Source organism: Scleropages formosus, chromosome 6 (genome assembly GCF_900964775.1).
Source record: "Scleropages formosus chromosome 6, fSclFor1.1, whole genome shotgun sequence".
NCBI classification, from domain to species: domain Eukaryota; kingdom Metazoa; phylum Chordata; class Actinopteri; order Osteoglossiformes; family Osteoglossidae; genus Scleropages; species Scleropages formosus.
The window spans coordinates 175934-192828 of NC_041811.1; the positions used below are offsets into that span (position 1 = coordinate 175934).

Genomic DNA, 16895 nt, shown 5'->3' on the forward strand with positions numbered 1-16895 from the left:
ACTGCACATCAATGGAACAACTGTGGAGAGAGTCAAAAGTTCATGACGGAGGACCTCTCCTGGACTCTCAACACCACCTGCCTTCGTATGTGTCACAATCAATTACAAGAAGTGAATGTGGAGCCTGAGTTGTGAGAAACAACACGACCTTACAGAAAACATACTCGAACGAAGGTAAAATCCCTGGTGACATTCCATGCCACATACGGTTCTCCTTCTGTTTCGCTTTGTTTTCATTTGTTTTGTGATAAGGCTCGTGCTTGTCAGAAGGACACACTCAGCGCTTGTGCCGTACGTTGCACCACGACCACCCACAGTGAATATTGTACTCTTATATGTCTGTTGCGCTTTTATGTTTTTTTAACTGTAACTACGTGAGAAGAGCACTCTATAATATTAAATTGAATTGAACTGAATTGAAAATGATACAGGCTCTTTGCGGCACACGTGAGTGACGTCATCGGCACTCGCCCGACATCTAGTATCTCGGGTCACTCCAGGAAGTGACGTTTACGGAAGCAGGCAGTTGTCAAGCGGTGTCCAGCGATCATGGCGGCGGACCCGAGAAAAAGAAAGCTGGTGGGTTTGGGACCGGAGCAGGAGACGGAGCCGCAGGGGGACCGAGGGCCTGCGGGGCGCTTTGTGGAGGGTTCCATTCTCCGCATCACCATGCACAATTTCCTGTGAGTGCGGCACGCTACTTCCGCACAAATCAACTTCTTCCCGTCGTCTTCAGCACTTGTTGTGTTAATAATTTTGTGTGTGCGCGAGTGTCCGTATCATTATCGTATCGTAATTCACTACAGAACAGTACAGTATATGTGTACCGGTGCTGTGTGTATGTAGTGACTAGTAGTGTCACTGACAGTAAGTTATATTTATTAGCGCTGTTTGAGGTGTAACTCGCACCTTTTCCTTAAGCGTGACACAAGCTCAGTGCTCCCTCTGCTTTCAACTTAAGGCGACTGCTCTAACCACTGACCTCGCGACATACTCTGACTGTGCCACATGCTGGCTGCCTACTCTACGAGGTGATGGGTGCACACAGTTGTTACTAGGGTAATTCAAGGTAAGTGGTGTGAGGTTGCACTCAGGCAAGAGCAGGACAGGGGGTGCTGTAGTACTAGGTCTCCCTCCGCCTCCTTTCATTCAAACACGCAGCGAGCGTGCCGTGCAAACTGACATGTGTGCTCGTGTGTGGCGATCTTTTGTCGGCTGACGGTTCTGCGTCGCTGTGGAGAAAAGGCTCTGATAAGGTAAAATATTTAGATGTAAACACCTTGTGTCTATACATGGTCCATATTGGGAAAGTAAAGTTAAAGGGCGCACAGGTATGGCGCTCATTAACACAGACACACAGAATGTGCGTATTGCAGTGGAGCTCATCTTTGTCCTTCGTCCTGACACGTCTCTTTCAGAACGTATGACCACTGCGAGGTGTATCCAGGACCCAACCTAAACATGATCATTGGTGCCAATGGGACAGGCAAGTCGAGCATCGTGTGCGCCATCTGCCTGGGTCTCGCCGGCAAGACAGCCACGCTGGGCAGAGGCGACAAGGTGGGTGGTCCCTAGCTGGGCATTTGATGTGTGTGCACGCGCCCCTTGCTCTCGTGTCGGCATTGCACTGTGTGCGTGCGTGCGCCTGTGTAACGCATACGGCCTCCCGTTTCAGGTGGGCCTCTATGTGAAACGTGGCTGCACTAAGGGCTCCGTGGAGATCGAACTGTGAGTGACGCCTCTGCATGGGGTCTCCCTGTGTTACTGAGCGAGTCCTGACAGGCGCCGACGCCAAAACACACTCTTCTCCTGTATTTGTCATAGTAGCCCAGGCAGGTGTCTGGAAATTTGCTTATTCTGAAATCCAAAGGCACTTTGACCCCCAAGTCACAGGCACTTAGTGGTTTGGGCACTGCTTGTTATGTAAAAATCTCAGATTCAGCTTTAATAAATAAATACTTTTGGTGAACGGTATTTCTGAACTTTGAGCTACATTAACATTACAGTTTATGTAACACGACTTAAAATAGAAGTCTGTTGTTTTCTGAGACTCCGAGTTAATTCTGACCATTAACCAGTCCATCCCGTAGATACGTGCAATGTTTTTCATCTGGCTGTTGATCACTGACACCTAGGAACACCAGACTTGTCCTGTAAACACTGGGCAAGTGAGCTGAATTAAGGCGTTCTCTCCCCACTCTCTTTCTGTTTTCTCTCATCTGCTATCTTGGAGTGTGAGCACAGCTCACATTCGCCCCATACCAATGAAAGGGCACTGTTGATTACAGTGGCTGCCTTTGGACCCAAAGGTCGCTGGTTTGAATCCCACCTCTAGGTGTAGTACTTTTGAGTGAGGTACTTACTCTAAATTCCTCTAAAATTCCCCAGCTGTATAAATGGGTAAGCAGTTGTAGATATTTTAACAGCATCAGCCAAAGGAGTAAAAGTAAATTACAGGAAATAGATAAGGGAATACTATTATAATGGAAGCGGAAAATGTTTGTGTTTACAGACATTCGTCAGTTCACCTTTCGTAGCACAAATGAGGCTCACTTGTAATGTATTGACGTGCTGCTTACGCTTGCAATGTTCCTGCTGCAGGTACAGAGCTGTGGGAAACCTGGTGATCTTCAGGGAGATGCAAGTGCAGAACAACCAGTCGACGTGGACCATTAACGGGGAACATGCCAGTCAGAGAGTGGTTGAGGAAGCGGTGAAGGCCCTCCGCATCCAGGTTGGAAACCTGTGCCAGTTCCTTCCTCAGGTACATGCTGCTCCTTCGCTGCTGACCCCTGAGGCAAGCCGCTCAGGTTTTGCCAAAGTTAATGTATCTTTATTGTGTTGTCCTTACTATAGTAAGTGCGGTAGAAATTTTGTAGTTGCTCTGGAAAAGTACATGGTAAAGAAATTAGTTTCTCTGAGCTCTGCATTGTATATTTCTGCATTTTGTTTTCTCATTTTTATCAATTATTGCTACGATCACTGTCGAAGTCACAGGGTTCGCCGTCTAATTTAGCTAAAAGAAGCGCTGCAGGTGGCCGTGGGCCTCACCGCGCTTCCCAGCCATGCTCCCTCCGCATGTAGCGCCCCTTGTACTCTCTGCCCATGTCTCCTGCAGGAGAAGGTCGGCGAGTTTGCCAAGATGAGCAAGGTGGAGCTGCTGGAGGCCACGGAGAAGTCGGTGGGGCCCCCCGAGATGTACGAAATCCACTGTGAGCTGAAGACCTTCCGCTCCAAGGAGAGGGAGCTCGAGGTGCGCCATCGCCTTGGGTTGTCCGCGTGAGCTCCTCAGCAGTGCTCTCTTGCCGCTCGCCTGACCGTGTCCTTATCGGCAGAACATCTGTAAGGAGAAGGCCAGTTTCCTGGAGAAGGCCAAGCAGAGGAACGAGCGCAACAGGCAGGATGTGCAGCGCTACTATGAGAAGAAGAGGCACCTGGACAGGATCAAGATGCTGGAGAGGAAGAAACCCTGGGTGGTGAGTGTTTGGTGTTTGCTTCATACGTTTCATTTGATATTGGCTCTCCGTTCCAAGTAAAGCCTTTTAATTTGCTGTCTTCAGGGCCGGTGCTCAATTAGTTAACTGGTGCAGTACTGAACTGACCTGTCTGTCCCTCCGTCTCCCCAACACAGTTTATTGACTGTCCATCCACTAGGAATCCACCTATAATGCACCTCCAAACCACTTGTCCTGTTGACGGTCAGTTCGCTTCACAGAAATGCTCCCTCCCTCATGCCTGTTTACTACAGTTAACCCTCAGCTGTACCCAGGGTGCTTTGTGAACAAATGTTTGGAAGGAGGAGCTCTGCTGATGTGTCCCCTCATCAAAGAGAGGAGAGAAGATCATCGAGCTCCAGGCTTGGCATTTTCCACACAATGATTACATTACCTCTGCGTGACGATGAGCGTGACCCCTGCAGGAGTACGAGACGTCACGTGAGCAGCTGGAGGCCGTCAAGCGGGAGAGGGAGCAGGCCAAGCGGGAGCTGCGGGCCCTCAAGGAGGAACAGGCCCCTATGCTTTTCCAGATTCAGAGTGTCGACGCTCGCCTCAAGCCCCTGGAGAGCCAGATGAGGGACAAGGTGGGACCTGGGTTCCGGGGAGTCCTGCTCGTTCCACTGGGTGGCGCCGCACAGCGCCTTCACTTGTCTCTCTGCCGTTCCTTTGCAGACAACTGAGATCAAGGATGAGTCCCAGAGATGCAAGCAGAAGCAAGACCTGCTGGAACGCAAGCGTGCTGAGGTGCGTGCATACATGTGTCTGTGTCTCTGCACGCATGTGTAAGACTTTATCGCAGTTTATATAAACCAATCAGAGTTGAGAAAGTGAAACTAAAGTCTGTAATGTTTACACCTGTGACTTAACTAGAGCCCCAATCACTAAAATGCTAACAGTAGAGATGTCTCTCTTTACATACCGACCTGGTTTTATTATATTCTCATTAACTTTTTACAAGTCATTTATAATGGTTGAAAATTAAAGTCCATCATCCCCGCAAAGTCCATTCAGTGCTAACGGGTGACTAATTCATCCCGTAAACCTGTGCCGGCATTCCTCATGTTATCAATCACTTCCACTTGGGATCACCAGACATGAGTGGTGAACAATGTGGGAGGGAGTTGAATTAAGGCAGTTCTACACTGCTCTTCTGTTTGGATCTTCTCTGCTGCCTTGTATTAGCCACTGTGAGCTGTCTCACACACAGGACATTTAAAGCACTTGTGCTCTGCCACCTGCAGGTGGAGGATATCCAGCAGGCGCTGAGTCTGAAACAGATGGAGGAGGACGACCGGCAGAAACGCATCAGCAATACGCGCTGCATTGTCGCCGGGCTGCAGGCGGAGCTGGACAGCCTAGGCAAGCAGGAGGACGTGCAGCCGCAGATCAACCAGATCAACGTGGAGCTGCGGGGCTTGCAGGAGGACAAGGCTCGCCTGGAGAGCAGACAGAGCGACCTGCGCAGAGAGAAGGAGAGCATGAGGGGAGAGTGCACACGTGAGGCCTGGCTGTGCTTGGCTGTTATGCTCCTGAACAAAAGTGTGTCCGGCTATGGTTTTGTTCCTCGCTTCAGGGTGCTTGTTCTGCTGTCTCGATAATATGGACGATCCTCAGGTGTTTAAATTGTCTACTGGGACTAGCATTCAAATTAAGACAATTTTAAAATGCCATCTGTCATCTCCGCAAACTCCTGTTTGCTACAGATTGTTAAATGATCCAAACCTCTTACTAAGATGTGCAATGTTCTTAATCTCGATATTGATTGAGAACACTTAGGGACTCCAGACACAAGCTGTAAAAAGTGTGGAAATGTATTGAACGAAGGCGGTGTCACATTCTTGTTGGGTTTGGCTGCTCTTTACTGCCATCTGTTGACTCGGAGGGTAAACACAGGTTACCGTTGCGTCTAAACAACCGGAAATTCTCAAGAGGACATTAGAGAAGGGGCCAAGGTATTGTCTTGAATGTGAATGTAGAGCCGGATGTGCCAGACCTGGACTGGTATGTGGGTAGGAGACGCCGTGGCTTGGATTGACCTTTGGTGGTGAACGCTCTCTGTGATGTTTCCCCCTTCTTGCATAGTTCTCCAGCAGCAGCTCAAGAGTCTGGAGGACATGATGAAAATGAAAGAGGAGAAGCTGCGGAACAAGTTCCGTGACACCTACGATGCCCTCCAGTGGCTGAGGCAGAACCGCAGCCTGTTTGAGGGTAACGTGCATGAGCCCATGATGCTGGTGGTGAGTCAAACTCCCTCCACTAGAATCATGTCAAAGTGAGTTAATTTCACAGTCCTTGATCATCGTTCACATTCCATCCCAGATCAACGTTCGGAACCCTTGTCATGCTAAGTACATTGAGAGCCACATCCCCGCCAACGACCTGAGGGCCTTCGTCTTCCAGAGGCAGGAGGACATGGAGAGGTTCATGAAGGAGGTGAGCGCTTGGCCGCTTTACCGCAGTAGCACAGCATAAATGCTGCTGATGGCAGCCTAACGTCATCGTTTCAACTGCAGGTACGCGACAGCAGGCGGCTCCGAGTGAATGCGGTGATTGCCCCCTGCGAATCATTTGCCAGGCGCCCCCCTGGCCGCCCCTTAGACACTTTAAAGTGAGTGAGTGTGCACCCCACGGAGCAATGACTGTGTTGGACCCCTGTAGAGGTGTGAGTATGCAATGTGTGTGTTTGTGTGCAGGCAGTTTGGCTTCTTCTCGTACCTGCGCGAGCTGTTCGATGCCCCCGAAGAGGTGATGAGCTACTTGTGTTACCAGTACAAGGTCCACGAAGTTCCAGTGGGCACGGAAAAAACGAAGGAGATGATCGAGGAGGTGCGGCCTGTAGAGCGCATGACCGCCACCTCGTATCGCGCCAACTGTCAAATACTCACGGGTGGAGAAGCAGAGGACGATGCTGTAATGCTTCACCTCGATGTCCCAGGTGATCAGGGAGACCCAGCTGAGGATCATCTACACAGCAGAGGAGAAGTACCACGTGAAGAAGTCGCAGTACTCCAACAAGACCATTGCGAGCAACTCAGTCCTGCGGCCTTCGCAATTCCTCAACCTGGCGGTGGAGGCCGACAAGAGGAACAGGCTGTGGGAGCAACTGAAGGTAAGTGACCCTTGACCCCGAGATGCACCGCTGCTCCATAAGTGAAGAAGTGCTCATTCGTGCCCTCTGACCCCTCTGCTTGGGCCATCCTCAGGCTGTAGAGCAGAATGTCACGGCCATCGATGCCCAGATTAAGACCCTGCAGGAGCAGCAAAGCCAGTTGGATCGGCGTGACAATGAGTTGCTCAGGCGGAAGAAAATGCTGTCGGAGATGAAGGGCAAGAAGAGGCAGCTGGAGCAGAAGATCAGCGCCAAGCAGGACAGGTGAACACACACTCAGCATTTGCAATGTACAGTTTGCACAGGTCCCTCGGGGGATTCAAGGCTGCTGCTACGTGTATGTATATAAAAACATCACCGACACACTTGCTCTCCGACCATGGTGCCGTCCGGGTGCAGCCTCATACAGATGGAGCAGAGCGGAATCGACCTGCGCCAGGCGGAGCAGGAGGCCTGCACAAAAACCAGAGCAGTCAACTCCCAGAAGGTGGCCATAGTCACAGAGTTTGGGCAGCACATGCGGGTAACTGTGTGTGTGTGTGTGTGTGTGTGTGTGTGTGTGTGTGTGTGTGTGTGTTTCCATCAAAGACCACACACTGTCTGTCTGGCTGTGCCTCACCTGAGTGTCCGTGTCAGTCGAGAGTGAAGCTGCACATGGTCAAAGTGTACCTGGCTCTGGAGATCGTGGAGCTCAGTGCGGAGAAGGCCAGGCTGGAGAGCAGCTGCAGAGAGGCGACGGTCCGTGTGCAGACCCTCGAGGTGAGCTCGTGTGTGTGTGTATCTGTCTTACCGCTCCCTGTGGTGACTCCATGTGCGTACTCATTTGGGGACCTTCCGAACAGCTGGTCTCTGACCGCGACCGTGTGTCCACACTTTGCAGCAAAAGTGTAAACAGCTGGATGAGACGAAGACGGCGCTGTTGAACACATGCCATGAGCGGCTGAAGAAGGCCAAGGAGACCTGCAACATTGACCCAAGGGAGAATGGAATCCCAGAAGAACTGAAAACTGTAAGAATGTTACACTGGGGGAGATGAAGAGTGTGTAGAACCTAGGCCCACCACTAGGGACTCTGCTCACGGTAGATGCACTTTATGCCTCTGATGCGACACTCTTGTGACCCAAAGGCGTTCAGTGAGCTGCCCAACACGCTGGATGAGATTGACGCCTGGCTCAACGAGGAGCGCTCCCGCGCCGAATGTTTCACTGGCCTGAGCAGCGGGGTATGGCCAGTGGCGTTGATATCCTGCTGTGTGTGTGTGTGTGTGTGTGTGTGTGTGTGTGTGTGTGTGTGTGTGTCACACTCAGGGTACGTGTGAAATCCGTTGAACTGCATCTCACCAGGTCGTGGAGGAGTACACAAGACGCTCACAAGAGATTGAGAACCTGAGCAGGGAGCTGGAGGAGAAGCACAGCGCCTTGGAAACGTACCAACAGAACATTTCCCAGGTGCTGTTCAGAAAGGGCAAATGTGCCTCACTATGCAGCCCGGGGCATGTAAACATATCTCTGTGTATGTGTGTGTGTCAAGCAGGCCAAGGAGCAATGGCTGAACCCTCTGAGGCTGCTTGTGGAGCAGATCAATGAGAAGTTCAGCGACTTCTTCTACTCCATGCAGTGTGCAGGAGAGGTGGACTTGCACTCCGAGAATGAGGCGCGTGTGTTTTTCAGCTCTTGGGCTCCCCCTGCAGGATGGGTGCGGGTGCAGTGTGTGTAATGAGCTCTTGTGCTCCCGTACAGGAGGAGTATGATAGGTATGGGATCCGCATCAGAGTCAAGTTCCGCAGCAGCACACAGCTCCATGAGTTGACCCCCCACCACCAGAGCGGTGGTGAACGCAGTGTTTCCACCATGCTTTACCTCATGGCCCTGCAGGAGCTCAACCGCTGCCCCTTCCGTGTGGTGGATGAGATCAACCAGGTAACTGCTTCTGTGCAGAACTGCCCTACAGCACGTACAGTGAAATGTGGCGCTGAATTTCCTGCTCGTTGGATGAAATGATATACACACTGTAATAGTAATCTAGTTTCTCAGACGCTGTTCTCCAAAGTGAGCTATAGCTCAGAAAAAAACTCATTCAGGAAGAGACAAAGAGCTTCAGACAGACACTGGACTATGGAAACCATCTGCTATGTGTGACACAACATTGTTGCTGGTTCACATCCCTCTTGTAGCTCTTATGGAAGTGATATTCAAATAGCAAATGCATAGATAATCATAGCAGATGGTGTTGGACTCATTTATTGAGCTTTCAAGAGAGAAGTGACTCTTGAAGAGATTGGTTTGAGATCTTTCTTGAATGTGAGAGGGACTTAGCTCTGAGGGACACAGGGTTCAGTGGTCATCTTCAGGTGGGATGGTAGCTGCTCTGTGAAGGCATGTTTGTATGTGTTTGTGTGACCGGTGTAAGTACCTGTGTCTGCTGCAGGGCATGGACCCCGTCAATGAGAGGAGGGTCTTTGACATCGTGGTGCGCACAGCCTGCAGCGGCACCACCTCGCAGTACTTCTTCATCACACCCAAGGTGAAGGTCATGACCACCCCGGCATCCTCCAGAGCGTCTTGCTCGTTCATATCGACCGCATTGTCGTGTTTCTCCTCTGTCTGAAACTTGGCTGTGTGTTTGCAGTTGTTACCGAACCTGCAGTACGCAGACGAGATGACCGTCCTGTGTGTCCACAATGGGCCACAAATGTTGGCCCCCACCAAATGGAACGAAAAGGCATTCCTGAGACGTGCACGCCGCCGCCAGACCCGCGCTGCGAACGCCTGAACCCACTTTGGCTGGACTCCGTGTCAACATGGGATGTGTTTGGAAGACGGGTTTCTGTCTCTAGGTGGACAGATGGATAGTACCTAAAGTGTGTCTGTCCTCTTGCGCTTTATTTAATGCAGCCGGATGGTCACTTTGCTCTTTAAGGGTGTACATGTCACCTGTCGGTTGGGAAATCGCCAAACAACCTACAGAGGCTTTTTAGCATCATGACACAGAGAGGTGTTGTCCTGCCTGTTGGTCAAACATTGGCACCTGGGACACTGCAGGACATTCCAGTATCCACATGGCACACCCAACTGCTAAAAGCACTGTTTGTACTGTCTGTGGTTCTCAGTGGTCTTTATGTATTTCCGTAACCCTTTAGTGTAACTGAATTTTGGCTCCAAGTTGTGTACTGTCTAGTTTGGATATGAAAGTTTAAAATAATGAATACATAAATGAGTAAATAAATAAATAAATGAAAGCCTTGTGGAAAACCTCTATATGTATATGCATCTGTTCACATGTTGCTTTTTTTCTCCTTTGTTCTGCTTTGTTCTCCTTTGATCCGCCTCTTTGCAGGTACTTTTTTTTTTTTTTTTTTTTTTTTTAAATTGTATAGCACTATCCCCACAAGGTGAAGTGGGCACTTTGATTCGTAGCAGTTTGTCCTCTGAGATCTGCCCAAAGAGCTGGCACTGAGGGCTGTGAGCGACCAAGATTAGGACATGAGGACCTTGTGGCGATTCCCACCTTTCAGCTGGGGAGTAGGGGCCATCTTTGTTGGATAAATTAATTGTTGATTTTAACAGTTGTATTAAGTAATATTTAATGGTGTGCTTTGTGTCTTGTGACATGTTTTATATATGGAGACACTGTCTCACAGCACCCGGGCGGTGCCAGAAGATGTGGGTTCAGTGCCCGCTCAGTCTATTTGGGGTTGATATGTTGCCCTTCTCAACAGACCAAAGAAATGTTTGTTTAATTGGTGACATTGATGAACAGCTGCCCATAGTTTGTGGGTGTTGCACTGCTCTGGTGTATAGATGAGTGAATTTTTGTAGTGGCTGTTAGTTTTGAAGGTGATCAGGAATCGTCGATATTGTTTGATGCAGCTGCTTATGTGATTAACATTGGTGCATATGGTTAAAAGAAACTACTTAATCACACATCTGCAACTATTTCTCTAAATCCTAATGTAATGTACACATTGTAATTTCTATGAGATGTATGTTGCTTTTGATGTTCGTAATTTTTCCTCCAATGAGAGCATCCTGTCATTAGCTTAATTTAAATAAGGCCCAGCAAGCAACTGCGCGCGGCAGAACAAGTGAATAAACAATGTTTAATCTCAGTTAAACAAAAACAGAGCACAGACAATAAATCCTCACTGTTAGAGTAAGATCTAGGAGAGGGTGGAGAAACGGCACAGAGTTCATTCCCAGGAATTTTTTGTCAGATTTGCACTCGAAACCGGCCACCAGTGTGCGGAATATTAGCACAGCTTGAGCCTTTATATAGCTCACGTCATCAGTTATTTGTCGTGTTCGCTTCGGCAGCACGTATACTAAAATTGAAACGATACAGAGAAGATTAGCACGGCCCCTGCGCAAGGATGACACGCAAATTCGTGAAGCGTTCTATATTTTGTCCCACACACAAAGCCCTTTATCCATCGCTACTCTATTTCTTACGCGCTGCCTCGTGCCCTTTAAAACTCCATTTCCTTCACTTACGCTCTTTGCTGCAACTAATCCTCAAATATAAGTAAACTTCTTTTTGGTAAACAAAACGTTTATGAGAAGTAAACTACGGCTGTCCCGCAATATTCCACTAATTCCGGAAAGCGTTGTGCAAATCCAATCTTCGGACACTGAGAGCCCATTTCCCATTTTTTTTTTTTTTTTCGGGGAAATAAAAATGTCTTTCCTAGCCTATCCAAAACACCAAATACCAGTAAAACCCCGCATAACATGTTCAAAATTTGCTGTGTTGTTGGCAGACTAAGGACACGAACACAGAGCTTTAAAAGTCCATCAGTGCCGCTGTAATAACTATAAATGAATCCAGAATGATACAAATTGACTTTGTGACTATTAAACACTCAATGAGCTCATAAGGGGGGTGCGGTGGCGCAGTGGGTTGGACCGGGTCCTGCTCTCCGGTGGGTCTGGGATTCGAGTCCCGCTTGGGGTGCCTTGCGACGGACTGGCGTCCCGTCCTGGGTGTGTCCCCTCCCCCCTCCAAGCGGTTGGGACAAGTGGTTTAGAAAGTGTGTGTGTGTGTGTGTGAGCGAGCTCATAAACTTTGCGTCTCGGAAACACAGTGTTTTCCTTCTTTTTACATGTACGTATCGTATGCAATGTTTGTATCATGTTGATGTCGCCGAGTGAAACAAAGTTTTCGTGGCAGCGAAGGGAAGAAGAAAAGTTTATGAAAAGTCCGTTGAAGACAACTTTCAACCACTGGCTCAGTGAGGAGGCGATATGGCTCCTATTGGACATTCTCTGTCAGAGTACCGCCCCGGAAGTGATCCGAATAGGGGGAGAATGCAGAGGTACTTCCGGTGTGTAACATGTTACATGGTAGCGGTGATATTGCAGATCGCGTAGAATAAAACAATAAAAAATGAACGTACACAGCCTGTTCCCTTTTCGAAACCAGGAGATCAAATGTCCTCAATCTCCAGAATCATTTAAAGTGTTATTACTGAGTATTTCACTCACTTTTTACTCCAAAGGGACTCTCAGCGATTACAGCGTGCAACAAATTTTTACTTTTCTTTTTTTTTTGTTCCCGAGTAGCAAGTGTTATTTCCCTATTGCTTATGCCGAAAAAGTATAGGAAGTGTTTATATTATTCCTTTCAAATTTTGCAGCTTGCTGCAATCCCACTTGGGATAAGTGGCTTCAGACAGTGTGTGTGTGTTATTATATATGTGTACACACACACATCTATTTACATTTATTCATTTGGCAGACACTTTCCTCCAAAGCAACGTAAATCTCATAGAAAATACAATGTGTACATTACATTAGGAGAAAGAGACATAATTGCAGATGCGTGATTCTTAAGTACAGTTAGTTTCTTTCTTTTCACCATATGCACCAGTGTTAATCATGCGAGTAGCTGCATCAAACTCAATATCGACGATTCATGATCACCTTCTCACTATTTTTTTTTGAGATACACAAACATTTATTTATATTACCGGAGTAGCTGTGTAAAGGTTTAGTTATGTTAAGCTTAGTTAGTTATGATGCAGTCAACATGGGACTACACTGCATCCTGCAACATCTGGACAAACCAAGGACTTATGTGAGGATCTTGTTCGTGGACTTCAGCTCGGCCTTCAACATCATCATCCCACACCTCCTCCTGTCCAAATTAACCCAACTCTCTGTGCCCACCTCCATCTGTCGGTGGATCACCAACTTCCTGACAGACAGGCAGCAGCTAGTGAGGCTGGGAAAATTCCCATCCAATACTTGTATGATCAGTACTGGTGCCCCCCAGGAATGTGTGCTCTCCCCACTGCTCTTCTCCCTGTACACCAACGACTGCACCGCTAAAGACCCCTCTGTCAAACTCCTGAAGTTTGCAGACGACACCACACTCAATGGCCTCATCCGAGATGGTGACGAGTCTGCTTACAGACAGGAGGTCCAAGAGCTGGCTGTCTGGTGCAGTCATAACAACCTGGAGCTGAACACGCTCAAAACAGTGGAGATGATTGTGGACTTTAGGAGAAGCACCTCAGCATTATCCCCACTCACCATCATGAACAGCACTGTGGCAACAGTGGAGTCATTCAGGTTCCTGGGCACCACCATCTCACAGGACCTGAAGTGGGAGCCCCACATAGACTCCATTGTGAAGAAGGCCCAGCAGAGGTTGTACTTCCTTCGCCAGCTGAGGAAGTTCAACCTGCCACAGGAGCTACTAACTGACTTATTTTAAACTTTCATATCCAAACTAAACAGTACACAACTTGGAGCCAAAATATAGTTACACTAAAGGGAAAGGAAATACATAAAGACCACTGAGAACCACAGACAGTAGAAACAGTGCTTTTAGCAGCTGCGTGTGTCATGTGGATACTGGAATGTCCTGCAGTGTCCCAGGTGCCAATGTCTGACCAACAGGCAGGACAACACCTCTCTGTGTCATGATGCTAGAAAAGCCTCTGTAGGTTCTTTGGTCATTTCCCAACCGGCAGATGACGTGTACACTCTTAAAGAGCAAGGTGACCATCTGGCTGCATTAAATAAAACGCATGAGGATAGACACATTTAAGGTACTCTCCATCTGTCCACCTGAAGATGGAAACCCCTGTCTTCCAAACACATCCCATGTTAACACAGAGACCAGCCAAAGTGGGTTCAGATGTTGGCGATGCTGGTCTGGCGATGGCATGCGCGTCTCAGCAGCGCCTTCTCGTTCCATTTGTTGGGGGCCAACATATACAGCCTGTTGTGGACACACAGGACGGTCATCTGGTCTGTGTACTCCAGGTTTGGCAACAGCTGCAAACACACGCCCAAGTTTCAGACAGAGGAGAAACACGACAATGCAGTTGACGTGATCGAGCGTGAAGCTCTGGAGGACATTGGGGTGGTGACCTTTACCTTGGGTGTGATGAGGAAGTACTGCTGTATAAATGGGTAAATAATTGTAAGCTTGTAATAATTGCAACCTTAACATTGTAAGTCGCTTTGGAGAAAAGCGCCAGCTAAATGAATAAATCTAAATCTACTGCAAGGTGGTGCTGCTCCAGGCTCTGCACACCATGATGTCAAAGACCCTTCTCTTGTTGACGGGGTCCATGCCCTGCATGAGACATCTGCCCAGCACGTGGTCAGCTCAGGCTGCGGAACTCTGTGCTCTCACACGAGCATGTCAGCTCGCTCAAGGTAGTGACATAACAGTGTACACCGACTCTCTCTACGCCTTTGGCGTTTGCCATGATCATGGGGCGCTGTGGAAACAGCAAGGCTTTCTGACCAGTTCTTGCAAGCTGATTCAACATCACCAACTGGTGTCTGATTTGCTTGAGGCCCTGATGCTTCCATCGCAGGTGGCTGTGGTGAAGTGTCAAGCTCACACACGGGGAACAGACCCAATCAGCAGGGGGAATGAGAAAGTTGACTGGTGGGCAAAACATGCTGCCTGAAGCCCTGAGCCACCGATGGTGTCTCTATTTTCTCCGCAACTCCTAACTCTAATGTTTCACTTTTGTAAACAGGTGCTGATGCTCTAGAAAAGGCAAAGTGGTTCCATGCAGGTGCCAGAAAGACAGAGGACGGAGTGATTGTTTCCATTAATGGCAAACCTTTTCTTCCTAGGAGTGCTTTCCCCGGAGTGACAAAGATTGTACACGGCCTGGATCATGCTTCTCACGACACCATGGTGGCTACTGTCTCCCAGTATTGGGAGGCTCCAGGGTTTTCCACCTACGCGTCGGCTTTCTGTCTTGTGTTTGGTTTGTTCGAAATACAATATTAGAAAGGGGATGTCTGTGTCTCAATCGCACACACCCTTCCCAGAAGGTCCTTTTGATCACTTGCAAATGGATTTCATTGAACTCACACCGTCACGGCGTTTCAAGTACTGTTTGGTCATTGTCAACCTCTTTTCCAGATGGGTGGAGGCATTCCCAGTTCAGAAGGCTTCAGCGCGCACTGTTGCCGAGTGCCTGCTAAAAGAGATAATATTCCGGTGGAGCGTCCCAGCCAGAATTACAAGTGACAACAGGACACATTTTGTAAACTCAGTGATACATCAGTTGTCTGAGTGGCTGGGATGTGACCTTAAACACTACTGTTCGTACCACCCTCGGAGTGTAGATGTTGTGGAAAGAGCTAATCAGACATTGAAGGTCAAACTCGTGAAAGTCTGCAAGAAAACGGGTTTAGCGTGGCCTGATGCTCTACCCGTAGTCCAAACAGCTATGAGGGGGAAAACGCACAGACTGTTGGGTCTGCCCCCTTTTGAGGTTCTGACAGGAAGACCGATGCCGGCCCGGATGCCAGGTGGGAGGGTTTCTTTGGAAACTGTGGATGGTGATCTGCTCTTGTATCTTTCAGGTCTTCAACGTACATTGAAGGAGGTGCATCAGCAGGTGCGACAGGACCAGCGAACCCCGAACCGGGACGACACGCTGAAGCTGCTCCCAGGAGACTGGGTTCTCATCCGTGACCTGAGGAGGAAGCACTGGAACCAGCCCAGGTGGAGGGGCCCTCACCAAATTCTCCTGTCGACACCACATGCTGTGAAAGTGGAAGGCATCGACTCATGGACTCACATCACCTACTGCCGCAAAGTAGCTGCTCCTTCGCAAAGCTCAACAGCAACATGACTGACCCGAGGACACCGTGGCACCCTTTTCGACAGCCAGGACTATGTGGACTGAGAGGGACTCTGTGTTTCTTTTTTGTTTTTTGTGCTTGCACTTGTTTTTCCTATTGTTTTTCTTTTTCTCCAGGTGGGAGGATTGGCTTCGCCCTATTCTAATTTCTGGAGTTCTTCTGTTCATTTTTCTTATGTTATTATGCTGTGCTTCTTGTCTGAAACGTTTATTGCTGAGCTCTGTTACTCCCTTGTACTTGCAAATGTACCCTCCCTTGCAGCACTTTCCTGATAAGACTGACAGGGTGGAGGCCCTGGCTGAACTGCCTCAAGGATTTTAGTGGGAAACATCTACACTGCCCAGGGAGGGGGGAGGGGGAACTGGGTTTCTGGAGGGGTGACTAAGGTTTTGTGGGTTTAGCCTGCATGTAAATGCCCGGCCCCGAAGATTACCTGGTGTCTGTCCAGAGACCAGCGAGGAACTTCTGCTTTCTTGGTGAGACTTTTCGAAGAAGTCTCAAACGGGGTAGTGTGGTATGACAGTTTGATTCTAAAGCTTTGCTACGCCTATATGCTTATGTATTACCATGTCTAACTAGTGAAACGACCTATGCAAGAAAGCGCCACATTCTAGGCAGCAGTCTGGTCCCAGTCTGTGTCAGCCTGTTCCCGTAAAATATTGGGAGGAATACAGAATTACGTAGTTCCCGTGAGACTGTGCGTAATGAGAATGATAACACCAGCGACGGCTGGGAGTGTTTTCATCAAAGGATGGGAGATTGGGGGACACCTTGACCTGTCTGGGATGATGAAACAAAACATGTATTTCACCATGTTTGCGAAGAACCACCCTAGAATATGTATAAATATCTGCTTGCTTAACTGCTAATGTGTGACTCTCTCTGGGAGGTTCACCCATGTGCACATGAATAAATGAACTTTTCTGCAATCTGACTGTCTTGCTGAACTGAGTCTTTTCTTCCTACCACAGAGGCAATTACAGGGCTGAGGCAGGAGGTACAGACTGAGAAGAGCAGAGGCTCAAGTATCGGGCAGCATGGTGGCATAGCAAGTAGCGCTGCTGTCTTGAAGTGCCTGGGTGGTGTGAGAGAATGTGAGTTTGATTCCCTGCTCAGTCTGTGTGGAGTTTGCATATTCTCTGTGTGTTTGCGTGGGTTTACTTTGGG

General features: G+C 48.7%; 1 protein-coding gene and 1 non-coding gene across 2 annotated transcripts; both read left to right on the forward strand.

The window, feature by feature from the left end:
* The first annotated feature begins 509 nt into the window (after nt 1-509).
* smc5 (structural maintenance of chromosomes 5) lies at nt 510-9843 on the forward strand. Its single transcript, XM_018747010.1, has 24 exons — nt 510-683; nt 1419-1560; nt 1676-1728; nt 2602-2764; nt 3119-3253; nt 3336-3476; nt 3920-4081; nt 4170-4241; nt 4739-4994; nt 5580-5734; nt 5817-5930; nt 6011-6105; nt 6191-6323; nt 6433-6606; nt 6701-6870; nt 7006-7129; nt 7243-7365; nt 7487-7615; nt 7733-7828; nt 7950-8054; nt 8140-8259; nt 8346-8525; nt 9034-9129; nt 9235-9843. Exons 1-24 carry the CDS (start codon nt 550-552, stop codon nt 9376-9378), a joined length of 3216 nt encoding a protein of 1071 aa, XP_018602526.1. The 5' UTR covers nt 510-549; the 3' UTR covers nt 9379-9843.
* A 1060-nt stretch (nt 9844-10903) lies between these two features.
* On the forward strand, nt 10904-11010 carry LOC114910780 (U6 spliceosomal RNA). The gene has a single exon (XR_003797785.1). It is a non-coding gene; the product is annotated as a U6 spliceosomal RNA (small nuclear RNA).
* The last annotated feature ends 5885 nt before the right edge of the window (nt 11011-16895 follow it).

What these genes read in the sequence shown, in the direction of transcription:
- smc5 (XM_018747010.1), top strand. Translation starts at nt 550, where the DNA reads ATGGCGGCGGACCCGAGAAAAAGAAAGCTGGTGGGTTTGGGACCGGAG. An exon ending in ATCAGCGCCAAGCAGGACAG is followed by an intron (nt 6,871 to 7,005) that starts GTGAACACACAC and finishes GTCCGGGTGCAG; the next exon opens with CCTCATACAGATGGAGCAGA. An exon ending in ACCAACAGAACATTTCCCAG is followed by an intron (nt 8,055 to 8,139) that starts GTGCTGTTCAGA and finishes TGTGTCAAGCAG; the next exon opens with GCCAAGGAGCAATGGCTGAA.